At 52.9% G+C, this 20,608-nt stretch overlaps 1 protein-coding gene across 1 annotated transcript; it reads left to right on the top strand.

The window, feature by feature from the left end:
• The first annotated feature begins 2,328 nt into the window (after positions 1-2,328).
• LOC144248634 (olfactory receptor 14C36-like) lies at positions 2,329-5,253 on the top strand. Its single transcript, XM_077790676.1, has 2 exons — positions 2,329-3,216; positions 5,191-5,253. The coding sequence occupies exons 1-2, from the start codon at positions 2,329-2,331 to the stop codon at positions 5,251-5,253; spliced, it is 951 nt and encodes a 316-aa protein (XP_077646802.1).
• The last annotated feature ends 15,355 nt before the right edge of the window (positions 5,254-20,608 follow it).

The following is a 20,608-nucleotide window of genomic DNA, read 5'->3' as shown; positions in this document are numbered from 1 at the left end:
AAAGTCCTTTGAAAAATCTGCAGTCCCTGGGAGCATGAAGGAGCCCCCGGGGCCATTCCTGACCAAGGCTCCCCAGGGACTCCTTCCAGCAGATCCTTGAGGCCACTGGGATGTGGGCTAGGGGGGGATGCTGAGGGCAGGACCAGGGGCTGACAGTGCCCAGCCTGGCTGGGGCTGTGCCAGGAGGCCCCAGGGCCTCAGGACAAGGTGTCTCCTCACAGCCCTTGGTGGCACAGACCCTGCTGTGCCCCAGGGCACCATGACTTGGCTTCTCTTTGTCCCCACCTGGCATCAGTGCCTCCAGTTCTCTGCTCTGCCTGGGGCCTGGGGACACTTTCTCAGTCGTGTCCTTCAGTGGGGCCCATTAAAAGTCCAAGAAACTTTGGAGTTGGATTCTGAACTGGAGTTCTGCAGAGGTTTCTGCAGCTCCCTCTCAGGGCCTGATGTTCAGGGCTGAGCACAAAGCCCCAGAGGGTCATTAAAGTCCTTGTGCTGTGTCTGTGCTGCTGAGCTGGGCTGGGCTCCTGGCACAGAGGGTGATCCTGGTAATCAAGCAGAGCTTCAAAAGCACATTTCTCTTGCTGAGCAGCTCTTCTGCCAGCCCAGCAGGGCTGGGGCACTGCCTGCAGCCAGCCCGGGCACAGCACAGAGGCACAGAGAGCTTCAATCAGTCAGGGCTGGGAAGGGGCTGAGAAGTGCCTGGGGCAAAATCACTGCCAGCCCTTGGCACAGGAACCTCTGGCTGCAGGACAATGCAGCTGCAGCTCCTGTAGTGATCTCCTAAAGCTGGAACATCCCAATGCCCACAGACCCTGTGAGTACAACTCTGAGTATTTCTGATGCAGGGGAGGTGAAATTCTCATGAAGCTCTGAAATGCTGAGGGGTTCTGATCAGTCACTGAATATTTACAGGTGAAGGATTTTGATAAAAATGTGGAAATTTTCATAAGACTTTATATTCAGTTTCCTACTGTTGGAGAATGGCAGGGGAGGGGGGATAAATATTAAAGGTTGATTTTGAATTTTGACAAGGGCCTGAGACATCTGAACTGTTACTTTTAGTGATCAGTAGGTTCACAGGAGATCCCTAATGTGCTTTCAGCCTCTCTGTCCATGGACAGCACCAGCCTCACCTTTGCTGGAGCCATCAGGCTCAGTCTGAGCTGTCCTTTCCCCAAGCTGCAAACAGAACCTGCCCCCAGCCTGTGCCCTGCAAACAGGCAGGGTTCTGTCAGGCCAAGGAGAGTGCACAGAGATTTGGGGTCTAGGAGTGCTGGCAGGGAGAGATCAGGCACAGGGAAACAGTTGCAGGAGGAAAATCTCCAGGAAGCAGAGAGAAGATCAGGGAAGGAGAGAAAAGAAAACCCAGAAATGCTGAGGCAGGGAGAGTTTAGAGATGTCCAGAGGATCCCCTCCAGTGCAGCCCCTCCCTCTGCACAAGCCCCCTCCCTCCTGTGCCCCAGCCAAGCCTCTGCCCTCAGGGCCGGGGCTCCAAGGCGTGCAGCCCCTCCTGTGCAGGCAGAGCTGCAGCAGAGCCGTGGGGCAGCTCTGCAGCCCCGGGCCCAGTTCCCTCTGCAGAGCACAGGGCTGGGAGCAGCTGCCCGGCACTGGGGGCTCTGGCAGGGGGCACAGCTGGCTCAGGGTGACACAGCTGTCCCCAGTGCCTGGCTCTGGGCAGTGCTGGCAGTGCAGCCAGGGAAGGAGCTGCACCTCCCTTCATCCAGTGCCATCAGAAGGACACTTGGAAGTGTCCCTGAGATTTCAATCCAAGCTGGGAGCTTCAATGCAGGGTGCAAACCTGTCTTAGACAATGTTTGAGTTTTAAGTTTGATGGGGAAAGACAGAGGTGTTGTGACACTGCAAATGCTCTTGGGTTTGTGAAATAAACCTGAGTCCTTAGCTCCAAATGTGGAGCTGGGCAGTGGTGGATCCATCTGCTCTCAGCAGTACCTGGTGACATTTTAGGGGACGCATGGGAAGGTGATCACCCTCAAGGTGAGAGAGATTAAAGCCCAGAGAAATCTGAACAGGTCAGACCGAGAGATCACCTCACCTCATTCTCCACTCCTCACTTTGTTTCAGAGAACTTGCTTTGTTCTCCCTGGGGGAACTAGAAATGCAGAAATTTTGATATCCAGGAATACTGTGACAAATATTGCGGACCTTATAAACAAATATATACTCTTAAATAAAAATGTGTGCTCCAGAGTCTGAGTGTGCTCCAGAAAAGAGTGAATGGGAAATGTCTTTGATTTTGGTTACAAGTATCTCCTCTAACCCTTCACTGTCCTTTCACCATGAGCAGGTGCCCATGTGCAGCCACAGCAAATGTCCAACAGCAGCTCCATCAGCCACTTCCTCCTGCTGGCACTGGCAGACACGCGGCAGCTGCAGCTCCTGCACTTCTGCCTCTTCCTGGGCATCTCCCTGGCTGCCCTCCTGGGCAACAGCCTCATCATCAGCGCCGTAGCCTGTGGCCACCACCTGCACACGCCCATGTTCTTCTTCCTGCTCAACCTGGCCCTCAGCGACCTGGGCTCCATCTGCACCACTGTCCCCAAAGCCATGCACAATTCCCTCTGGGACACCAGCACCATCTCCTACACAGGATGTGCTGCCCAGCTTTTTTTCTTCATGTTCTTCATCTCAGCAGACTTTTATCTCTTGACCATCATGTGCTACGACCGCTATGTGTCCATCTGCAAACCCCCGCACTACGGGACCCTCCTGGGCAGCAGAGCTTGTGCCCACATGGCAGCAGCTGCCTGGGCCAGTGCCTTTCTCTATTCACTGCTGCACACAGCCAATACATTTTCTCTGCCCCTGTGCCATGGCAATGCCCTGGACAAGTTCTTCTGTGAAATCCCCCAGATCCTCAAGCTCTCCTGCTCCAAATCCTACCTCAGGGAGCTTGGGCTCATTGCTGTTAGTGTGTGTTTGGCATTTGGTTGTTTTGTGTTCATTGTTTTCTCTTATGTGCAGATCTTCAGGGTTGTGCTGAGGATCCCCTCTGAGCAGGGACGGCACAAAGCCTTTTCCACCTGCCTCCCTCACCTGGCCGTGGTCTCTCTGTTCTTCAGTACTGGTATATTTTACTATCTGAAGCCTCCCTACATGTCCTCCCCATCCCTGGATCTGGTCCTGACAGTTCTGTACTCGGTGGTGCCTCCAGCCCTGAACCCCCTCATCTACAGCCTAAGGAACCAGGAGCTCAAGGCTGCATTGAGGAGACTGATGACTGGATGCTTTCAGGGACATTAAACTGCTGGTCAATTTATGCAAATCACTTGTAATAAACGTCATTTTTGGTATTTCTTGTTGGTTTAGTTGTGGGGATTTTTTTCCTTTGTTTTTCTTTTTTCATATTTTCCACAATTAATGTAATTTTTTGAGCCATTTCTCATTTTGCTTTTTTCCACCTTCCCTGTGCCAGACTGTGTCAATGAGGGGCTGCGCCCTCAGTGGCTTTAAAGTATCTAAAGGATCTCCCAGCAGAGTTTTCTGCAGAGATGCCCTTTTGTTTCCTTCTCTGGAGCTGCAGCAGCAATGTCTGTGTGCAGAGCTGGGGCAGATCAGGGCTGGCACAGCAGCTCTGCTCCTGCTGGCCACACCATTCCTGATCCAGGCCAGGAGCCATTGGCCTTCTTGGCCCCCTGGGCACACTGCTGGCTCGTGTCCAGCCTGCTGTCCATCAGTCCCTGCAGGTCCCTTTCTACCTGGCTGCTGTCCAGCCCCTCTGTCCCCAGCCTGTAGCACTGCAGGGGTTGTTGTGGCCAAAGTGCAGGACCCGGCACTTGGACTTGTTAAACCTCACCTTGTTGGATTTGGGCCCTGGATCCAGCCTGTCCAGGGCCCTGTGCAGAGCCCTCCTACCCTCCAGCAGATCAACACTCACATACAGCTTGGTGTCATCTGCAAAGATGTCCTTTGTTCCAAGGGGCCCCTCAGTGTCACAATGTCCCTTTGGTTACACCAGGCCCTGCACTGTCACACTGGTCTCCTTGGTTCCATGGGCCCCAAAATGTGACAATGGACTCCTTGGTTCCATGGGGCTCCACAGTGTCACAATGATCTCATTGGTGCCGCAGTTTCACAGTATCCCCTTGGTTCCATGGGGCCCCAGGGTGTCACAAAGGCCCCATGGTCACATGAGGTCCCACACTGTCACAATGCTGTCTGTGGTTCCACAAGTCCTTCAGTGTCACAATGGACTCCTTGTTTCCACGAGGCCCCCCAGTGTCACCATGGCCTCTCTGGTTCCACTAGGACCCAGTGTCACAGGGACTCCCTGGTCCCATTGGGCCCCAGACCACCCAATGGAGCCCTGGTTCTATGGGGCTGCACAGGGTCACCATGGTCCTCTTAGTTCCACGAGGCCCTGCAGGGTCACAATGGCCCCAGAGTGTCCCAATTATCACGGAATGACAGAATCAAATAGGCTGGAAAATACCTTTGGGATCACCAAGTCCAACCAATGCCCTAATACCGCCTTGTCACCCACACCATGCCACTGTGTGCCACTGGAGAGGGACAGTGACTCTGCCACCTGCCCCCTGGCCTGCCATTCCAATGCCCACTCACCTTTATGTGAAGAACTTCTTCCTCTTGTCCAGCCTAAACCTCCCCTGGCACAGCTGGAGGCTGTGTCTTCTTGTCCTGCCTTCCAGCAGATCCACACTCACACCCAGCTTGGTGTCACCTGCAAATTTCGGGATGGTGGGCTCGATCCCCTCCCCCAGATCATCAGTGAAGATGTTAAACAGGACTGGGCACAACACAGATCCCTGGGGACAGCGCCAGGGACTGGACACCAGCTGGGTGCAGCACCATCCCCACCCCTCTCTGAGCCCAGCCTCCAGACAGCTCTTCCATCTCCCAGCCAGGAGGGAACCTGCCCAAGCCATGGGCTGCAGCTTTTCCAGGGAATGCTGTCAGAGACAGTGTCCAAGGCTTTGCTGAAGTCCAGATGGACACATCCACAGCCTTTCCCACATCCACAGGTGGGTCACCTGGTTATAAAAGGAGATCAGGTTGCTCAGGCAGGATCTGCCCCTCTTAAATCCACACTGGCTGGCTCTGACCCCTCGGCCATCCTGTGGGTGCCCTGTGCTGGCTCTCAAGGTGATCTGTTCCATAACCTTGCCGGGCACCGAGGTCAGGCTGACAGGCTGTCTTGGTTCGACAAGACAGGAGTCTGTGAAAGAGGGCAAAGCCTCCTGTGCAATGGAGAACGGCAAACCTCCCTCCCTCTGAATTACCAGGATCTTTAAATTAAAAGGCTCTCAGGCAAAGATGTGGGAATGGGAGTAACAATTCTTTACTAGGAGAAAACTAGACAACAATTTAAAAAGGCAAATGCAATCGGTACAAACAAAACCAGTGAAAAAAGTCCAGAACCTGAGGATTCGGGGTGCCAGTAGCAGTCCTGCTGGGACTATTGCTCCCCTTGCAGTGGTTGATGAACTGCAGCTGCAGTGGTGATCTTTTGAAGGGTATAGTTTTCCTCTGAAGATCTGGTGGCAGTGGGGCCGATCCTCCTCTGCGCCGGGGTTGCCTCCAAGCTCCGCCGCCGCCGCCTCAGCGCGCTCCGGCTGCTTCGCTGCGAGAGCCGCCGAAGAGAGAGAGAGAGAGAGAGAGCTGCTTCTCTGGGAATCCCGCGAAGAGAGAGAGCCAGCTGCCTCTCTCCCCAAAAGCTACCCCTTTAAACCATAATAGAGTGCTTGGCTTCCCCCTCTGGGTGGGACCCCTCACAAAAGGATGGTGTTACATTTACCAGCCCGGCAGTGAGTCAGTCAATAGTGTATAAACAAACCATTGCCTCTACGGGGCAAACCATTGTCTCTGAGAGAGATAACAAAAACCTGTCCAACCGGTTTGCCTTCAACAGATGGCAAATAGAATACAAGCTTATCTTACAACCCAGGACATTATCCACCCCTTATTCTATTTCCATCTGCACACTATGAAATCTTACACCCAGTTCTCTCTTAAGACCAAGTTTCCCTGTGGTACACAGCGGGTCTCCCCATCTTTCTGCATTACCCACCAAGTGTAACCAGGTCCTTGAGCAAAGACAATCCCACGAATGGGTTGGTCTTTGCCTGAGGTGGGATTAATCCAAACAGTTTTCCCTAAAATACCTTTCATATGTACTACAGGGACTTTATCTCCATCTACTGCGTGTAAGGGTTCTGACTGAGCAGGGCCAGCTCGATTGACAGACCCCCGGGTGTTGACCATCCAGGTTGCTTTTGCCAGGTTAATTTCCCAGTTTCTAAATGTTCTCCCACCAAGTGCCTTCAGGGTAGTTTTAAGGAGTCTGTTGCACCGTTCAACTTTGCCGGCAGCTGGAGCATGATAGGGAATATGATATATCCATTTGATACTATGTTCTCTGGCCCAGGTGTTGATAAGGCTGTTCTTGAAATGGGTGCCGTTGTCAGACTCAATTCTCTCAGGGGTGCCGTGTCTCCACAGGACTTGCTTTTCGAAGCCTAAGATGGTGTTCTGGGCAGTGGCATGAGGTACAGGGAAAGTCTCCAGCCATCCAGTGGTGGCTTCTACCATGGTCAGCACGTAGCGCTTGCCTTGGCGTGTCTGGGGCAGTGTGATGTAGTCAATCTGCCAGGCCTCCCCATACTTGTACTTGGACCACCGCCCACCATACCATAGGGGCTTCACTCTCTTGGCCTGTTTGATGGCAGCACACGTCTCACAGTCATGGATAACCTGGGAAACACTGTCCATGGTTAGATCCACCCCTCGGTCTCGTGCCCACTTGTAGGTGGCATCTCTGCCCTGATGACCTGAGGCATCATGAGCCCATCGAGCCAGGAACAACTCCCCCTTATGGTGCCAGTCTAAGTCTATCTTTGACACCTCTATTTTTGCTGCCTGATCTACCTGCTCGTTGTTTCGGTGCTCCTCATTAGCCCGACTTTTGGGGACATGGGCATCTACATGACGGACTTTCACCATCAGCTTTTCTACCCGAGAGGCAATGTCTTTCCATATATCAGCAGCCCAGATTGGCTTTCCTCTACGTTGCCAGTTGGCCTTCCTCCACCTTCCCAGCCAGCCCCACAGAGCATTGGCTACCATCCATGAATCAGTATAAAGCTAGAGCTTTGGCCACTTCTCCCTTTCAGCAATGTCCAGAGCCAGCTGAACGGCCTTGAGTTCGGCGAGTTGGCTTGATCTACCTTCTCCTTCCCAGTCAGGCTCACCTCAGCTTCCACCAGAGTCAAATGTTGTGATCCCCCTGTCACACCAGCAATGGAAACAGGCTCTGCCCCCACATGTCCCGATGGTATCAGAGTACACTGTGCACCAGTATCAACTAAAGCATCATATTTTTGTGGCTCTGATGTGCCAGGCCATCGGATCCACACTGTCCAGAAGATCCGGTTTTCCCGTGCCTCTCCCTGGCTAGAGACAGGGCCCCTCTAACACTGGTTATCATTCCTTTCCTGGGCATACATACTAGAGGTCCCTTCAAGGGGGTCTGACAGATCGTACCCACAAGCTTGGTCACGGGAGGTTGAGGCTACCTTCACTTTGGTGGAACTCCCCCGGTTAGAGTTTCCCTCCTTAAGTTGACGGACCCGTGCTGCCAGGACAGAAGTGGGTTTCCCATCCCACCTCCCCATGTCTTCCCCATGGTCGCGCAGGAAGAACCACAGATTAGCCCTTGGGGTGTACCCTCTCTCTCTAGCTGGGGATTGTTGGGCGCTGATTCTGGGGCCTGTGACTCTCACGGGTGCTGCATTAACCTTCCTTATCTCCTCCCTCATCTCCTCTTTAAACTCCTTAATCACGGCTGAGATATGAGCCTGCATTGGGCCATTAATCATACTCTCATAATTCCTAAGTTTGTTGGCAACAGAACCTATTGTCTCCCGGTGGGTGTCAGCATTGATTGTTGCAATGAAGGTGGTGTATTGAGATGGCCCAAGATTTGCCAGACTCTACAGCATTTGTCCCGTACACCTGACCTTGTCAGGGTCATTATTGTGTCGTCCATCCCTCCCAAAGAGTACCTCCAATACTGCCACTTCCCTCAGCAGTTGGATCCCTTCCTCGAGGGTCTTCCAGCGCATTCTATGATGGTGCTCTTGCATTCTCTCTCTGTGGACAAACCTCTCCCTGACACTCATTAAGAGCCGCTCCCAGAGAGAAAGGGACCCTGGTTCCCTTACAAAAACCTGATTTATACCCGAGTCCTGGGTCAAGGGTCCCAAGTTCCTTGCCTCACCACCGTCCAGCTGCACGCCTGTACCCATAAGATCCCAAACCCGGAGTAGCCAGGTAGCATAAGCCTCACGCCCTCGTCGCACAATGTCTTTATGCAGATTACGAAGACTTTCGTACGTCAGGGACTCGGTGATGATAGCAATCTCTGGCTCCCCTGTGGGTTGTGAGGTTCCTCCATTCCTGTCCCTATCTGCAGGGTGCTCTGCTTTCACCTTAGACTTCCTTGTTTCTACCGGGGCCACTGCTGCTGACCGTGACTGCCTTTGTGGTTCAGCTGGAACCTGGACAGTTGTAACATCTGTGGGTTCCACAGCTGTACTATTAGACTGTCCTTCCTCAAGGCAAAGGGCCGGTTTCTCACCAGCTGGGGAAATGCACTCCTTCAGCATCTCTCGTATCTCCTTAACCAGAACCCTCACCCAATCTGGGCGATTCATTTCTGAGGTGGGCTGTGGGGCAGGGTCAGGCTCTGGAGCAGCAGCATCTCGAGTCTGTGGTGTAGGTGTGAGGGTAGTTATCCAGGTTAATCTTCCCTTATCTCTGAATGCTAAATATAACAGGACTATCAGCAACAACACCCATTGTATGGTATCATTAGCACTTAGAAAGGATCTTAACCCTTTGAGAACTGGTGGAGCAGACCCAAAAAGATGGTTAAAAGGTTGGGAGAAAGTTTGCCCAGGTGCTATTTCCTCACAGTAGGTACCGTTATTAAAGTAACCCCAAAAACATACAGTTAACGTGTGATAGCTATGAATCCATGTACCTGCCTTCCAGAGGAAATTAAAGATCCATGAATTCCTCACCCAATTAACCCAGAAGCCAAACTTGATAACAGACACCGTAGCCTTAGTTATAGGACCCATTTTTAGATAAGGGTCTGCAAATGGGAAAAGTATAGCTACGATCACGTGCCACCCAAACCAAGGTAAACTAGACCACATTGTGATACTGAAGATGTTTTTACACACAACAAAAAACCAAATTACTTAAGAACTGTTAATCCTTTTTCCCTCTCAATGCCCTCGGGCCTCACGTTGATGCGCCAATATCTGTCTTGGTTCGACAAGACAGGAGTCTGTGGAAGAGGGCAAAGCCTCCTGTGCAATAGAGAACGGCAAACCCACCTCCCTCTGAATTACCAGGATCTTTAAATTAAAAGGCTCTCAGGCAAAGATGTGGGAATGGGAGTAACAATTCTTTACTAGGAGAAAACTAGACAACAATTTAAAAAGGCAAATGCAATCGGTACAAACAAAACCAGTGAAAAAGTCCAGAACCTGAGGAGTCGGGGTGCCAGTATCAGTTCTGCTGGGACAATTGCTTCCCTTGCAATGGTTGATGAATTGCAGCTGAAGTGGTGATCTTTAGAAGGGTATGGTTTTCCTCTGAAGATCTGGTGGCAGTGGGGCCGGTCTTCCTCTGTGCCGGGGTTGCCTCTGAGCTCCGCTGCCGTCGCCTCAGCGCGCGCCGGCTGCTTCGCTGCGAGTGCCGCCGAAGAGAGCTGCTTCTCCGGGAATCCCGCGAAGAGAGAGAGCGAGCTGCTTCTCTCGGAGTCCCGCCCAGAGAGCTGCCTCCTCTCCCCAAAAAGCTACCCCTTTAAACAATAATAGAGTGCTTGGCTTCCCCCTCTGGGTGGGACCTCTCACGGTGTTACATTTACCAGCCCGGCAGTGAGTCAGTCAATAGTGTATAAACAAACCATTGCCTCTACGGGGCAAACCATTGTCTCTGAGAGAGATAACAAAAACCTGTCCAACCGGTTTGCCTTCAACAGATGGCAAACGGAATACAAGCTTATCTTACAACCCAGGACATTATTTCATGGTGATCTATAGGACAACCCATGTCATAAGGCATCCTATAAAGCATTTCAAATGGAGAAATTCCAATATCAGTTCTGGGCTGAGTTCTTATATTTAACAAGGCTAAAGGTAAACATTTTACCCAAGATGACTGTGTTTTATACATCAATTTAGTTAGTTGTTTCTTAATTTTCCCATTTAACCTTTCCACTTTACCTGAGCTTTGTGGATGTCAGGGAGTATGATATTACCACTTTGTTCCTAGAGCTTTAACTACTTCTTTAATTATTTTGGAGGCAAATTGTGGCCCTCTGTCAGAGTCTATTACCTCTGCTAGTTCATAGAGGGGGGATTATCTCTTCTAATAGTATTTTTACTACTGTTTGTGTAGTTGCCCTGGAGGTAGGGAATGCCTCTACAAAGTGAGTCAAGTGATCTATTATCACCAATAAGTGTTGATACCTTCCTACTTTAGGCAAATCAGTAAAATCGATTTGAATGTGGGAAAATGGTCTATGTGCCAATTCCCGCCCCCCCCATTTCCCACACCACTCAGGATTTCTCACACCTGGGTCTACTCCTGGGTCAGGGGTCTCTTCAGCCCCTCTAGAAATCTCAGCCCTCATTCTAGAGAGACTGCAGACTGTATAGAGAAAATTACCAGATTAAACACCAGGAAGATGGTCTCTTTAACAGTCAGGGGAAACTGAACATTCTCTAATAGGGAGCTAAGAGATCCAGAGGAGAAGAAGGAAAGCAAAGGCTGAAAAGCCTCATCCCCTGCTTCCCCTCTAACAAACTGGCTGCACAACCATGACTATGAGCCATGCATTCCTGGAACAGACTTCAGCACCTTCATAAACCCCCTGGATGCCATCACACCCTAGCACAGCCCGATGGATATTCTGGTCAATGCCCTTCTACTGCAAAAACTACGTATTAGGGACAATACCAGAGCTATTCCTGAATAAGAAAATAAACCTAGGGACCATAGAGGGATTAAGATCTCAAAAAAACCCTAGGGATCAGAAACACATACAGGCCTTCACTCTAAAAGACACTATGAATTCAAACAACATAGCCAGTAACTGCTCCATACTAACACAAAGTAATTGGAACCAAAATATTATTAGAACGGGGAATTTTTTTCACTCTCTCCAGCCACGAGATGGGCAGCAAAATATTTGTCCTAGATTGGGGCAAATGTGGGAGAAAAACCTCTGGAAGGAGCCCCCAGAAAACAAACCCCCATGGCCCTTCCCCCCCCCAACCTGATTCAGGAAGCATTTTTGCTGAGAGAAGTGGAAAAGAACCTGTTTATTTAACAAACAAAACCCTTCCCAGCACTAAAAAAATGAACAACACCAGATGGCAACAAAACTCTTTCACCACTCTGAAGAGATGACAAATCCAGAAAGTCTCTCCTGGGGGTGGTCGCCCGGGTCTGGGCGCTGGGGATTGCTCTGGGCACTGGGGATGGCTGCTGCAGATCACAGAGCAGAGGCTCCCGGTGCTCCTCGGTGTTTAGAGGGTCCCAGTCCAGAGCAGGCTGGATGGTATTCAGGAAAGGGAAAGGGAAAAGAAACAGTCCAGGGAAAGAATTGGACTGCTTAGCTAAACTAATTTAAAATGCAAATGAAAAAGCAAAAGCAAGCAAAAAAGCAAAGCAAAGCAAGAAAAGCCAGCAAGCAAAGCAAAGCAAGCCAGCCAGCACTGGCCTCTTCTAGACAGCAGACCATGGGGGAGGTGAGCCAGCTGATAACAAGGCAAAACAAACCTTCACTTTCTGAGTCAGTTCTGAGAGCACAGAACAGAATATCAAACATACACAGAACACACAATTGGAGATACAAACACCATAACGTCACCCTCAGACATTCTACCCCTTATCTCCATATCTTCAACATCTTTTAAAAACTCCATCAAGTAAAAACTTCCATCTTTCACTTACTCATTAACATTTCCTTCCATCTCATTTACTCAAACTTTTGACATTTACACATTTCCTTCTACTTCACTTGCTCAAACCTTTGACACTTACACATTTTCTTCTGTCTCATGTCTGTGTGTTTTCATGTACAGACACTGGCAGTAACATCCAGCAAACAGTGATATTTGCACATGAGTCTCACCCCACAGTCAGATCCCCCTGAGGTACACATTGTGTTGCTCCATCTCTCTGCATTATCCACCATGTACAACCTGGTCCCTGAGCAAAGACAATCCCACAAATGGGTTTTTCTTACTTGAGGCAGAATTGATCCACACTGATTTCCCTAACAAACCTCTGGCATGTGCCACTGGGACTTTATCTCCATCTACTCTATTCAGGAGCTCAGACTGGGCAGGACCTGCTCGATTGGTGGAACCTCGGCTGTTAACTAACCAGGTGGCCTTTGCTAAATGCTGCTCCCAATTTTTGAAAGATCCACCACCCAATGCTTTTAAGGTGGTTTTTAACAGTCCATTGTACCTCTCCACTTTGCCTGCAGCTGGTGCATGGTTTGGGATGTGGCACACCCACTCAATGCCATGTTCCCTAGCCCAGGTGTTCATAAGACTGTTCTTGAAATGAGTCCCATTGTCTGACTCAATCCTCTCAGGAGTACCATGCCTCCAAAGGACCTGCTTTTCAAGGCCCAGGATGGTGTTACGGGCTGTAGCATGAGACACAGGGTAGCTTTCCAACCATCCAGTGGTGGCTTTTACCATTGTGAGCATGTAGCGCTTGCCTTGGCGTGTCTGGGGCAGTGTGATGTAGTCAATCTGCCAGGCCTCCCCATAGCTGTACTTGGACCACCTCCCACCATACCAGAGGGGCTTCACCCGCTTGGCCTGTTTGATGGCAGCACACGTCTCACAGTCATGGATCACATGAGAAATACTGTCTGTGGTTAGATCCATCCTTCGGTCTCGTGCCCACTTGTAGGTGGCATCTCTGCCCTGATGGCCTGAGGCATCATGAGCCCATCGAGCCAGGAACAACTCCCCCTTGTGTTCCCAATCCAGGTCTATCTTTGATACCCCTATCTTTGCAGCCTGATCTACCTGCTGATTGTTTTGCTGCTCTTCATTAGCTCTACTTCTGGGGACATGGGCATCTACATGGCGAACCTTCACAGGTAGCTTCTCTACCCGGGTAGTGATATCTTTCCACTCTTCAGTAGCCCAAATAGGTTTTCCTCTACACTGCCAGTTAGCCTCTTTCTACCTCTCTAGCCACCCCCATAGAGCATTGGCTACCATCCATGAATCAGTGTAGAGGTAGAGCTTTGGCCACTTCTCCCTTTCAGCAATGTCCAGAGCCAGCTGAACGGCCTTGAGTTCAGCGAGTTGGCTTGATCCACCTTCTCCTTCGGTAGCTTGTGCAACCCGTCGTGTGGGACTCCATACAGCTGCTTTCCACTTCCGATTCATCCCTACAATGAGACAGGAACCATCGGTGAAGAGAGTTTAGCGTGTTTCCTCTGCTGGCAGTTGGTTGTATGGTGGAGCTTCTTCAGCCCATGTCACTGGTTCTTCTTCTTCATCTGTGACACCAAAACTTTCATCTTTGGGCCAATTTGTAATTATTTCCAAAATCCCAGGGTGATTCAGCTTACCAATATGGCCATGCTGCATGATGAGAGCAATCCACTTGCTCCATGTAGCTCTGGTGGCATGGTGGGTAGAGGGAACCTTTCCTCTGAACATCGACCCCAGCACCGGCAGTCAGGGTGCCAGGAGGAGTTGTGCTTCTGTTCCAATTACCTCTGAGGCAGCTTGAACTCCTTCATAGGCAGCCAAGATTCCCTTCTCTGTTGGGGTGTAGTTGTCTTCAGACCCTCTGTAGCTCCAACTCCAAAATCCCAGTGGTCGGCCTTGAGTCTCATCAGGCACCTTCTGCCAAAGGCTCCAGGACAACCCATGGTTCCCGGCTGCAGAGTAGAGCACATTCTTGACCTCTGGTCCTGTCCTGACTGGGCCAAGGGCTACAGCATGAGTGATCTCCTGCTTGATCTGGGTGAATGTTTGTTGCTGCTCAGGGCCCCAGTGGAAATCATTCTTCTTGCAGGTAACCAGGTAAAGAGGGCTCACAATCTGGCTATACTCGGGAATGTGCATCCTCCAAAAGCCTATGGCACCTAGGAAAGCTTGTGTTTCCTTCTTGTTGGTTGGTGGGGACATAGCTGTGATCTTGTTGATGACATCTGTAGGAATCTGACCCCGTCCATGTTGCCACTTCACTCCCAGGAACTGGATCTCTCAAGCAGGTCTCTTCACTTTACTCTTCTTGATGGCAAAACCACCTTCCAGGAGGATTCAGATGATTTTCTCTCCTTTCTCGAACACAATGATACCATCAATATATTGTAGATGTTCTGGAGCCCCACCCTTTTCTAGTGCTGTCTGGATCAGTCCATGGCAGATGGTGGGGCTGTGTTTCCACCCCTGGGGCAGTCAGTTCCAGGTTTACTGCACGCCCCTCCAGGTGAAAGCAAACTGAGGCCTGCATTCTGCTGCCAGAGGAATGGAGAAAAACGCATTAGCAATATCAATGGTGGCATACCACTTTGCCTCCTTGGACTCCAGCTTGCACTGGAGTTCCAGCAGGTCCAGCACAGCAGCGCTCAGTGGTGGAGTCACTTCATTCAATGCATGGTAGTCTACTGTCAATCTCCATTCTCCTTCAGATTTACGCATAGGCCAGATGGGGCTGTTGAAGGGTGAGTGGGTTTTGCTCACCACCCCTTGGCTCTCCAGCTCTCAGATCATCCTATGGATGGGAACCACAGCATCTCGAGTTGTTCTGTACTGTCGATGATGCACTGTTGAAGTGGCAATTGGTACCTTTTGTTCTTCTCCCTTCAAAAGTCCTACTGTAGCTGGATTCTCAGACAGTCCAGGCAAGGTGTTCAATTGCTGGGTGCCCTCTGTCGCTACAGCTGCTCTCCCAAATGCCCACCTGAGTCCCTTTGGGTCTTTAAAATACCCCCTTTGAAGGTAATCTATGCCCAAAATACATGGGGCCTCTGGGACAGTCACAATAGGGTGTTTCTTCCACTCCTTTCCTGCCAGACTTACATCAGCTTCCACCAAGGTAAAGTCCTGTGATCCCCCTGTCACACCGGCGATAGAGACAGATTCTGCCCCTACATGTCTCGATGGAATTAACGTGCATTGTGCACCAGTATCGACCAAAGCCTTATATCTTTGTGGCTCCGATGTGCCAGGCCAGTGAATCCACACAGTCCAGAAAACACGGTTTTCCCTCGCCTCTACCTGGCTAGAGGCAGGGCCCCTCTAAGCCTGGTTATCCTTCTTGCCTTGGGCGTATGTCTTAGAGGTTCCTTCAAGGGGATCGGACATGTCATCATCATCATCATGCCTGGCAGTTTGGCTACGGGCAACTGGAGCTGCTCTCCTTTTGGTGGCACTTCCTCTCTGAGTCTTGCCTTCCTTCAATTCATGCACCCGTTGTGCCAGAGCAGCAGTAGATTTTCCATCCCATCTCCTCATGTTTTCTCTGCAGTCACGCAGGAAGAACCACAGCTCAGCTCTTGGGGTGTACCTTCTCTCACCATCTGAGTAACATCTATGTTGGATACCAGAACCTCTGATCTGTACTGCTGAGATTTGGAAAAGGTCCTCCTTAATCTCCTCCCTGAGTCTCTTATGATTCTCCTCTATCTTCTAATTTCTGCAGACGTGTTTCCACTGCTGCAATTCTGGCATGGGTTGGGCCATGTACAGCATCTGCATATGCTCGGAGTTTCCTTGCCATGTCGAGCACGGTCTCATCCCTCTCCTCCCGTTTCATTATTGCTAAAGCAGAAGCGTATTCATGTGGCCCAAGCCGTACAAGTTTTCGCCACATCACAGATGTACATGGTACCAAGCCTGGATTTCTAGTTGTTATTTCATCTGAGAAGATAATCTCTGCCACTGCCATTTCTCTCAGACGTTGGATCCCGTGTTCTATAGTCTTCCACTGGGTCTGCTGCACATAAAGATCATCTGCACACAGGTATCTTTGTGCTACACTTTCCAGAACCCGTGCCCAGAGGCTGTGAGGGTGAGCCCCCCTCATCATTCCTTGATCAATGACAGGAATCATGTGACAGGGATCCCAAATGTCTCGCTTCAGTGCCATCCAGAATTGTAGCCTCGCCTGCAGCATCCCAAAGACGGACCAACCAACTAATTACTGACCCCCGTGGCTCTCCCAGTCCATCCCAGTCTCTCCCAGTGCCTCCCGGCTGTCCATCTCAGCCTGGCGTGGCGCTGCCGCCCCTCAGCCAATCAGAGCGCGAGTCTCTGATGACTCATCAGTTGCCAGGCAGACCCGCAGCGCCGCGTGCCCCGCACTGGACTCGGCCTCCCAGTGCCGCGCGCTTCATTCCCAGTTCCTCCCAGTGCCGCCCCAGTCCCTCCCACTCCTTCCCAGCCCATTCCCAGTTCCTCCCAGTGCCGCCCCAGTCCCTCCCACTCCTTCCCAGCCCATTCCCAGTCCCTCCCACTCCTTCCCAGCCCATTCCCAGTCCCTCCCAGTGCCGCCCCAGTCTCTCCCACTCCTTCCCAGCCCATTCCCATTTCCTCCCCAGTTCACTCCGAGATCTCCACCCTCTCTGCCAGTGACCCCCATCCCCTCCCATCTCTCTGAGTGCCACCCCAATCCTTCCCAGTCCACTCCCAGTCTGCCCCAAGGCCACACCACCCCTCCCCTCTCTCTCCCAGTTCCCCACAGTTGATCCCAGTGTATCCCTGCTCTCTCCCAGTGACTCCCAGCGTGTCCATCTCTCTGCTGAACTCGAGCTCCCGGCCCGGCCCCGGCCGCCTGCTCCCATCCAGCTGAGGTGGTTCCAGGGCCAGCAGGAGCTCTCTGTGGTGGCCACCGACATGGTCCCCAAAGGGGACTGGACCCACCAGCTCCTGGTGCTGCTGGAAACCCCAACCCGGGCCGGGCTCACCTCCACCTGCCAGGTGGAGCACGTCACCCCGGAGCACCCTGTGAGCCGGAACTGAGGTACGAGGGAGGAATTGGGGGTGCTGGGAGAGCCACTGGGATGTGCTGGGAGCAACTGGGAGGGAGTTGGAGAGAGCCTGGTTTCAACTGGGAGAGGAGATTGTGGGTTTGGAAGGGCTAAGAAAGTGTTTGAAGGATTCTGGGGAGGGTAGGAGGGTGGGATAGGGTTCTGGAGGTCCCTGGAGGGCACTAGGACGTGACTGGGAGAGGATTTGGGGGTCCTGGGGCAGTGGGGGCAACTGGAAGGAGGCTGTGGGATCCTGAGAGGGACAGGAGGGGCTTTGGTGGGTCCTGGGGAGGTCAGGAAGGGATCAAGAGGGAGGTTTCAGGGGGGATCCTGAGTGGGGTGGGAGCGACCAGGAGGGTGCTTGGAGGGGCCTGGGTGTCTGTGAGAGTTTTTGGGAGATCCTGACCACTGTGGACCACCCAGATGCTGGTGGATGCTGCCGCAGCAAGATGCTGACAGGAACTGGAGACTCCTGAGTTGGGTTTTGTCTTCCTGGCACTGGGGATCGGGTTCTACCTGCGCAAGAGAGTCTGGGGGGTCCCGTGAGTCGTGTCCCCCCTCCCCCAGAGTGTGGGTGCTCGCCGGGGTCCCCAGCCCGGTGTCACCCCCTTTTCTCTGCCCACAGAGCTCCTGAGCCGCCGGCGGCCGCAGCCGCTCCATGTGACCTCGGGCCCGGCCGGGACCACCACTCCATCCCCACGCTGATTTTGGGGGCGTCCTGTGTCCCCCCAGCCCTGCTGTCACTCTGCCCCTGCCCGCCTGCTCCCAGTGTTCCCAGTAAAGCTTCCCAGTTAAACCCAGCCCAGTTCCTGGGGGCACTGGGGAGGGACTTGGGGGGACCCCACGGCGGGGCCGGCCCTGGGCAGGGAGGGCGGGTCCAGGTGGGGAACACTGCCTGCTGCGGGTCTGCCCGGCAACTGGTGAGTCATCAGCCTCGCTCTCGCTGATTGGCTGACTCTTCTCCACCGCGTTCTCTCATTGGCTGAGGAGAGGCCCGGCAGTGCAGAGAAGGAACGGGAGAGATCCCGCCCCGAGCACCGGCACGGGGACAACAGACCCGGCCTGGGCACAGGGAGGGAATTTATTACCAACCAAACCACGGCAGCACCAGGAGAAGGGAAAGAAATCCCTCCAGCACCTTCCCCCACCCAACGGGGATCACCCACAACAGGGTTATCCACCATGGAGAGACGGGGACATCCCAGTTTAGACCAAAGCCAATTTTATTGAGTGTACCAGGTGTTTATACAGGGATTTACTTGTATGGTGCTTACAGAGGGCTCTGTTTTTGGTAACAATTTCCCATTGGTTACACATTCTTCGTGACATCCAGTAACCTGGGAACATTTCTTTTATCACAAAGACTCACACCATGTTGCTTGGCCACTTCTTGCCCAGGGAGACTTCAAGTGTGTCTGTGTCTCCCACAGTTTCTGCTCAGTCAGGCCTCAGATATCGGGCCCCTTTATCAGCTCCATTGCTTTACTCTCTGTTTTATTCCCCATACAGGGACACCAGGGCTCTGCCCCACGGGGGTCACTGGGGATCATCCAGCCCGGATCCTCCCATGGGGGATGGAGCTGCAGCAGCACACCAAGCTCTTCCCTCACCCTCTTCCCTCACTCCAAGCTCTTCCCTCACACGGGGCACTCACAGGGCTTCCCTTACTGGTGCCTCCGTTGGTGCTGGGTCAAGTGAAAGCTCCTGGAGAAACTCTTCCCACACTTCCCACACTCGAAGGGCCTCTCCCCGGTGTGGATGCGCTGGTGCACGGTGAGGCTGGAGTTTTGCTTGAAGCCCTTCCCGCAGTCGGGGCAGCGGAAGGGCCTCTCCTCTGTGTGAATCCGCTCATGCTTGAGGACATCAGAGCTGGTCTGAAACCTCTTCCCACACTGGGGACACTTGTAGGGCCTCTCCCCAGTGTGGATGCGCTGGTGTCTTCTCAGGGCAGAGCTCCACCCAAAGCTCTTCCCACATTCCAAGCACTCATAGGGCCGTTCCCCAGTGTGGATCACCTGGTGCTGGATCAGGCCAGACATGTCTTTGAAGCTCTTCCCACACTTTCCACACTCGTAGGGCCTCTCCCCAGTGTGGATGCGCCGGTGCTTGGTGAGGCTGGAGTTGTGCTTGAAGCCCTTCCCGCAGTCGGGGCAGCGGTAGGGCCTCTCCTCTGTGTGAATCCGCTCATGTCTGAGGAGATGGGAGCTGGTCTGAAACCTCTTCCCACACTGGGGACACTCGTAGGGCCTCTCCCCAGTGTGGATGCGCTGGTGTTTTCTCAGGTCTGAGCTCCACCCAAAGCTCTTCCCACACTCCCCACACTCGTAGGGCCATTCCCCAGTGTGGATCCTCTGGTGCTCGATCAGGTTGGAGCTCCACCTGAAACCCTTCCCACATTCCAAGCACTTGTGGGGCTTCTCCCTGCCATGAGGCTTCTCCACCAGCTCCGAGCTCTGGCTGGATCTCTGCCCGCCTTCCTGACTCAGGGGGGCTCTTTCCTCCCCGCAGCTCCCTGGGCTGGGTTTGCAGCTCCTCCTCCTGCAGCATCTCCGGGGCTTTTCCTCCTCCTCCATCCAGCCAAGCCCAGGGAATGACAAATCCTGGTTTGGGGAAAAAACAAGAGGAGAGCACCTTGGACTGGAGGTTCCTCCTTGCCCAAGTTCATCCCAGGAAGTCATTGGGAATCTTGTGTCTGTAAGAACCTCCAAAACACCAAGATTCAGCCCAAAAATCCCACAAACTTCAAGACACAGATCAAAAACTCCCCAAACATCACAAGTCAGCAAAAACCTCCTCCAAAACAGGAAGATTCAGCTGCCACATAAAACCAAAGCACCAACATTTAGCCCAAGAAAGCTCAGAAACAAGAAGATTCACCCCGTGAAAATTGTGGATCCCCCTCCACAGTCACCTGCTGCTTGTGGGGGGAGCAGCGCTCCTGGGGCTGGGGGGAGGCTGCAGACACAGGGAGGGGTGGAACCTTCTGCTGCTTCCTCTTTCTGCTCCTCCTCCTCCTCCTCCTGTGTCTCTGCTCTTCCTCACACTCCTCTTCCTCCTGCTATTCCTCCTTCTCCTGCACAATCCCCCCTTCTCATGCCACCTGCACCGTTTGACCATTTTGTTCCTCAAGCCTGCTTCTCCTTCCCTTCTCCTCCTGCCCCCAGGCCCAGCACCCACTGCCGGCTCCCTCTTCCCCCCAGCCCCACAGCATCCCAGCGCAGGGGCAGGGATGGAGCTGGGGCAGGTCGGGCTGGGGCAGCGCTGGGCTCTCGGCCGCTCCCGCCCGCACTCGGTCCCCACTGCAGCCGCTCCCGCCAGGACAGCGCGGGGGGGCCCGGCCTTGGCGCTGCCCCACTCCCACCTCCCCAAATTCCCCTCGCGGGGCCATGGGGCCGAGGGGGGGCGCAGGTGGGTCCAGGTGGGGAACGCGGGGAGCTGCGAGTCTGCCTGGCAACTGGTGAGTCATCAGCGCCGCGGGCTCTGATTGGCTGAGCTCTGCCCGAGCCCTGGGGCTGCAGCACAGAGGGGACACCCTGC

The sequence above is a fragment of the Lonchura striata genome, unplaced genomic scaffold, assembly GCF_046129695.1.
Source record: "Lonchura striata isolate bLonStr1 unplaced genomic scaffold, bLonStr1.mat Scaffold_203, whole genome shotgun sequence".
NCBI classification, from domain to species: domain Eukaryota; kingdom Metazoa; phylum Chordata; class Aves; order Passeriformes; family Estrildidae; genus Lonchura; species Lonchura striata.
The sequence above is the reverse complement of the archived record's forward strand: the minus strand, read 5'-3'. Positions and strand labels throughout refer to the sequence as shown.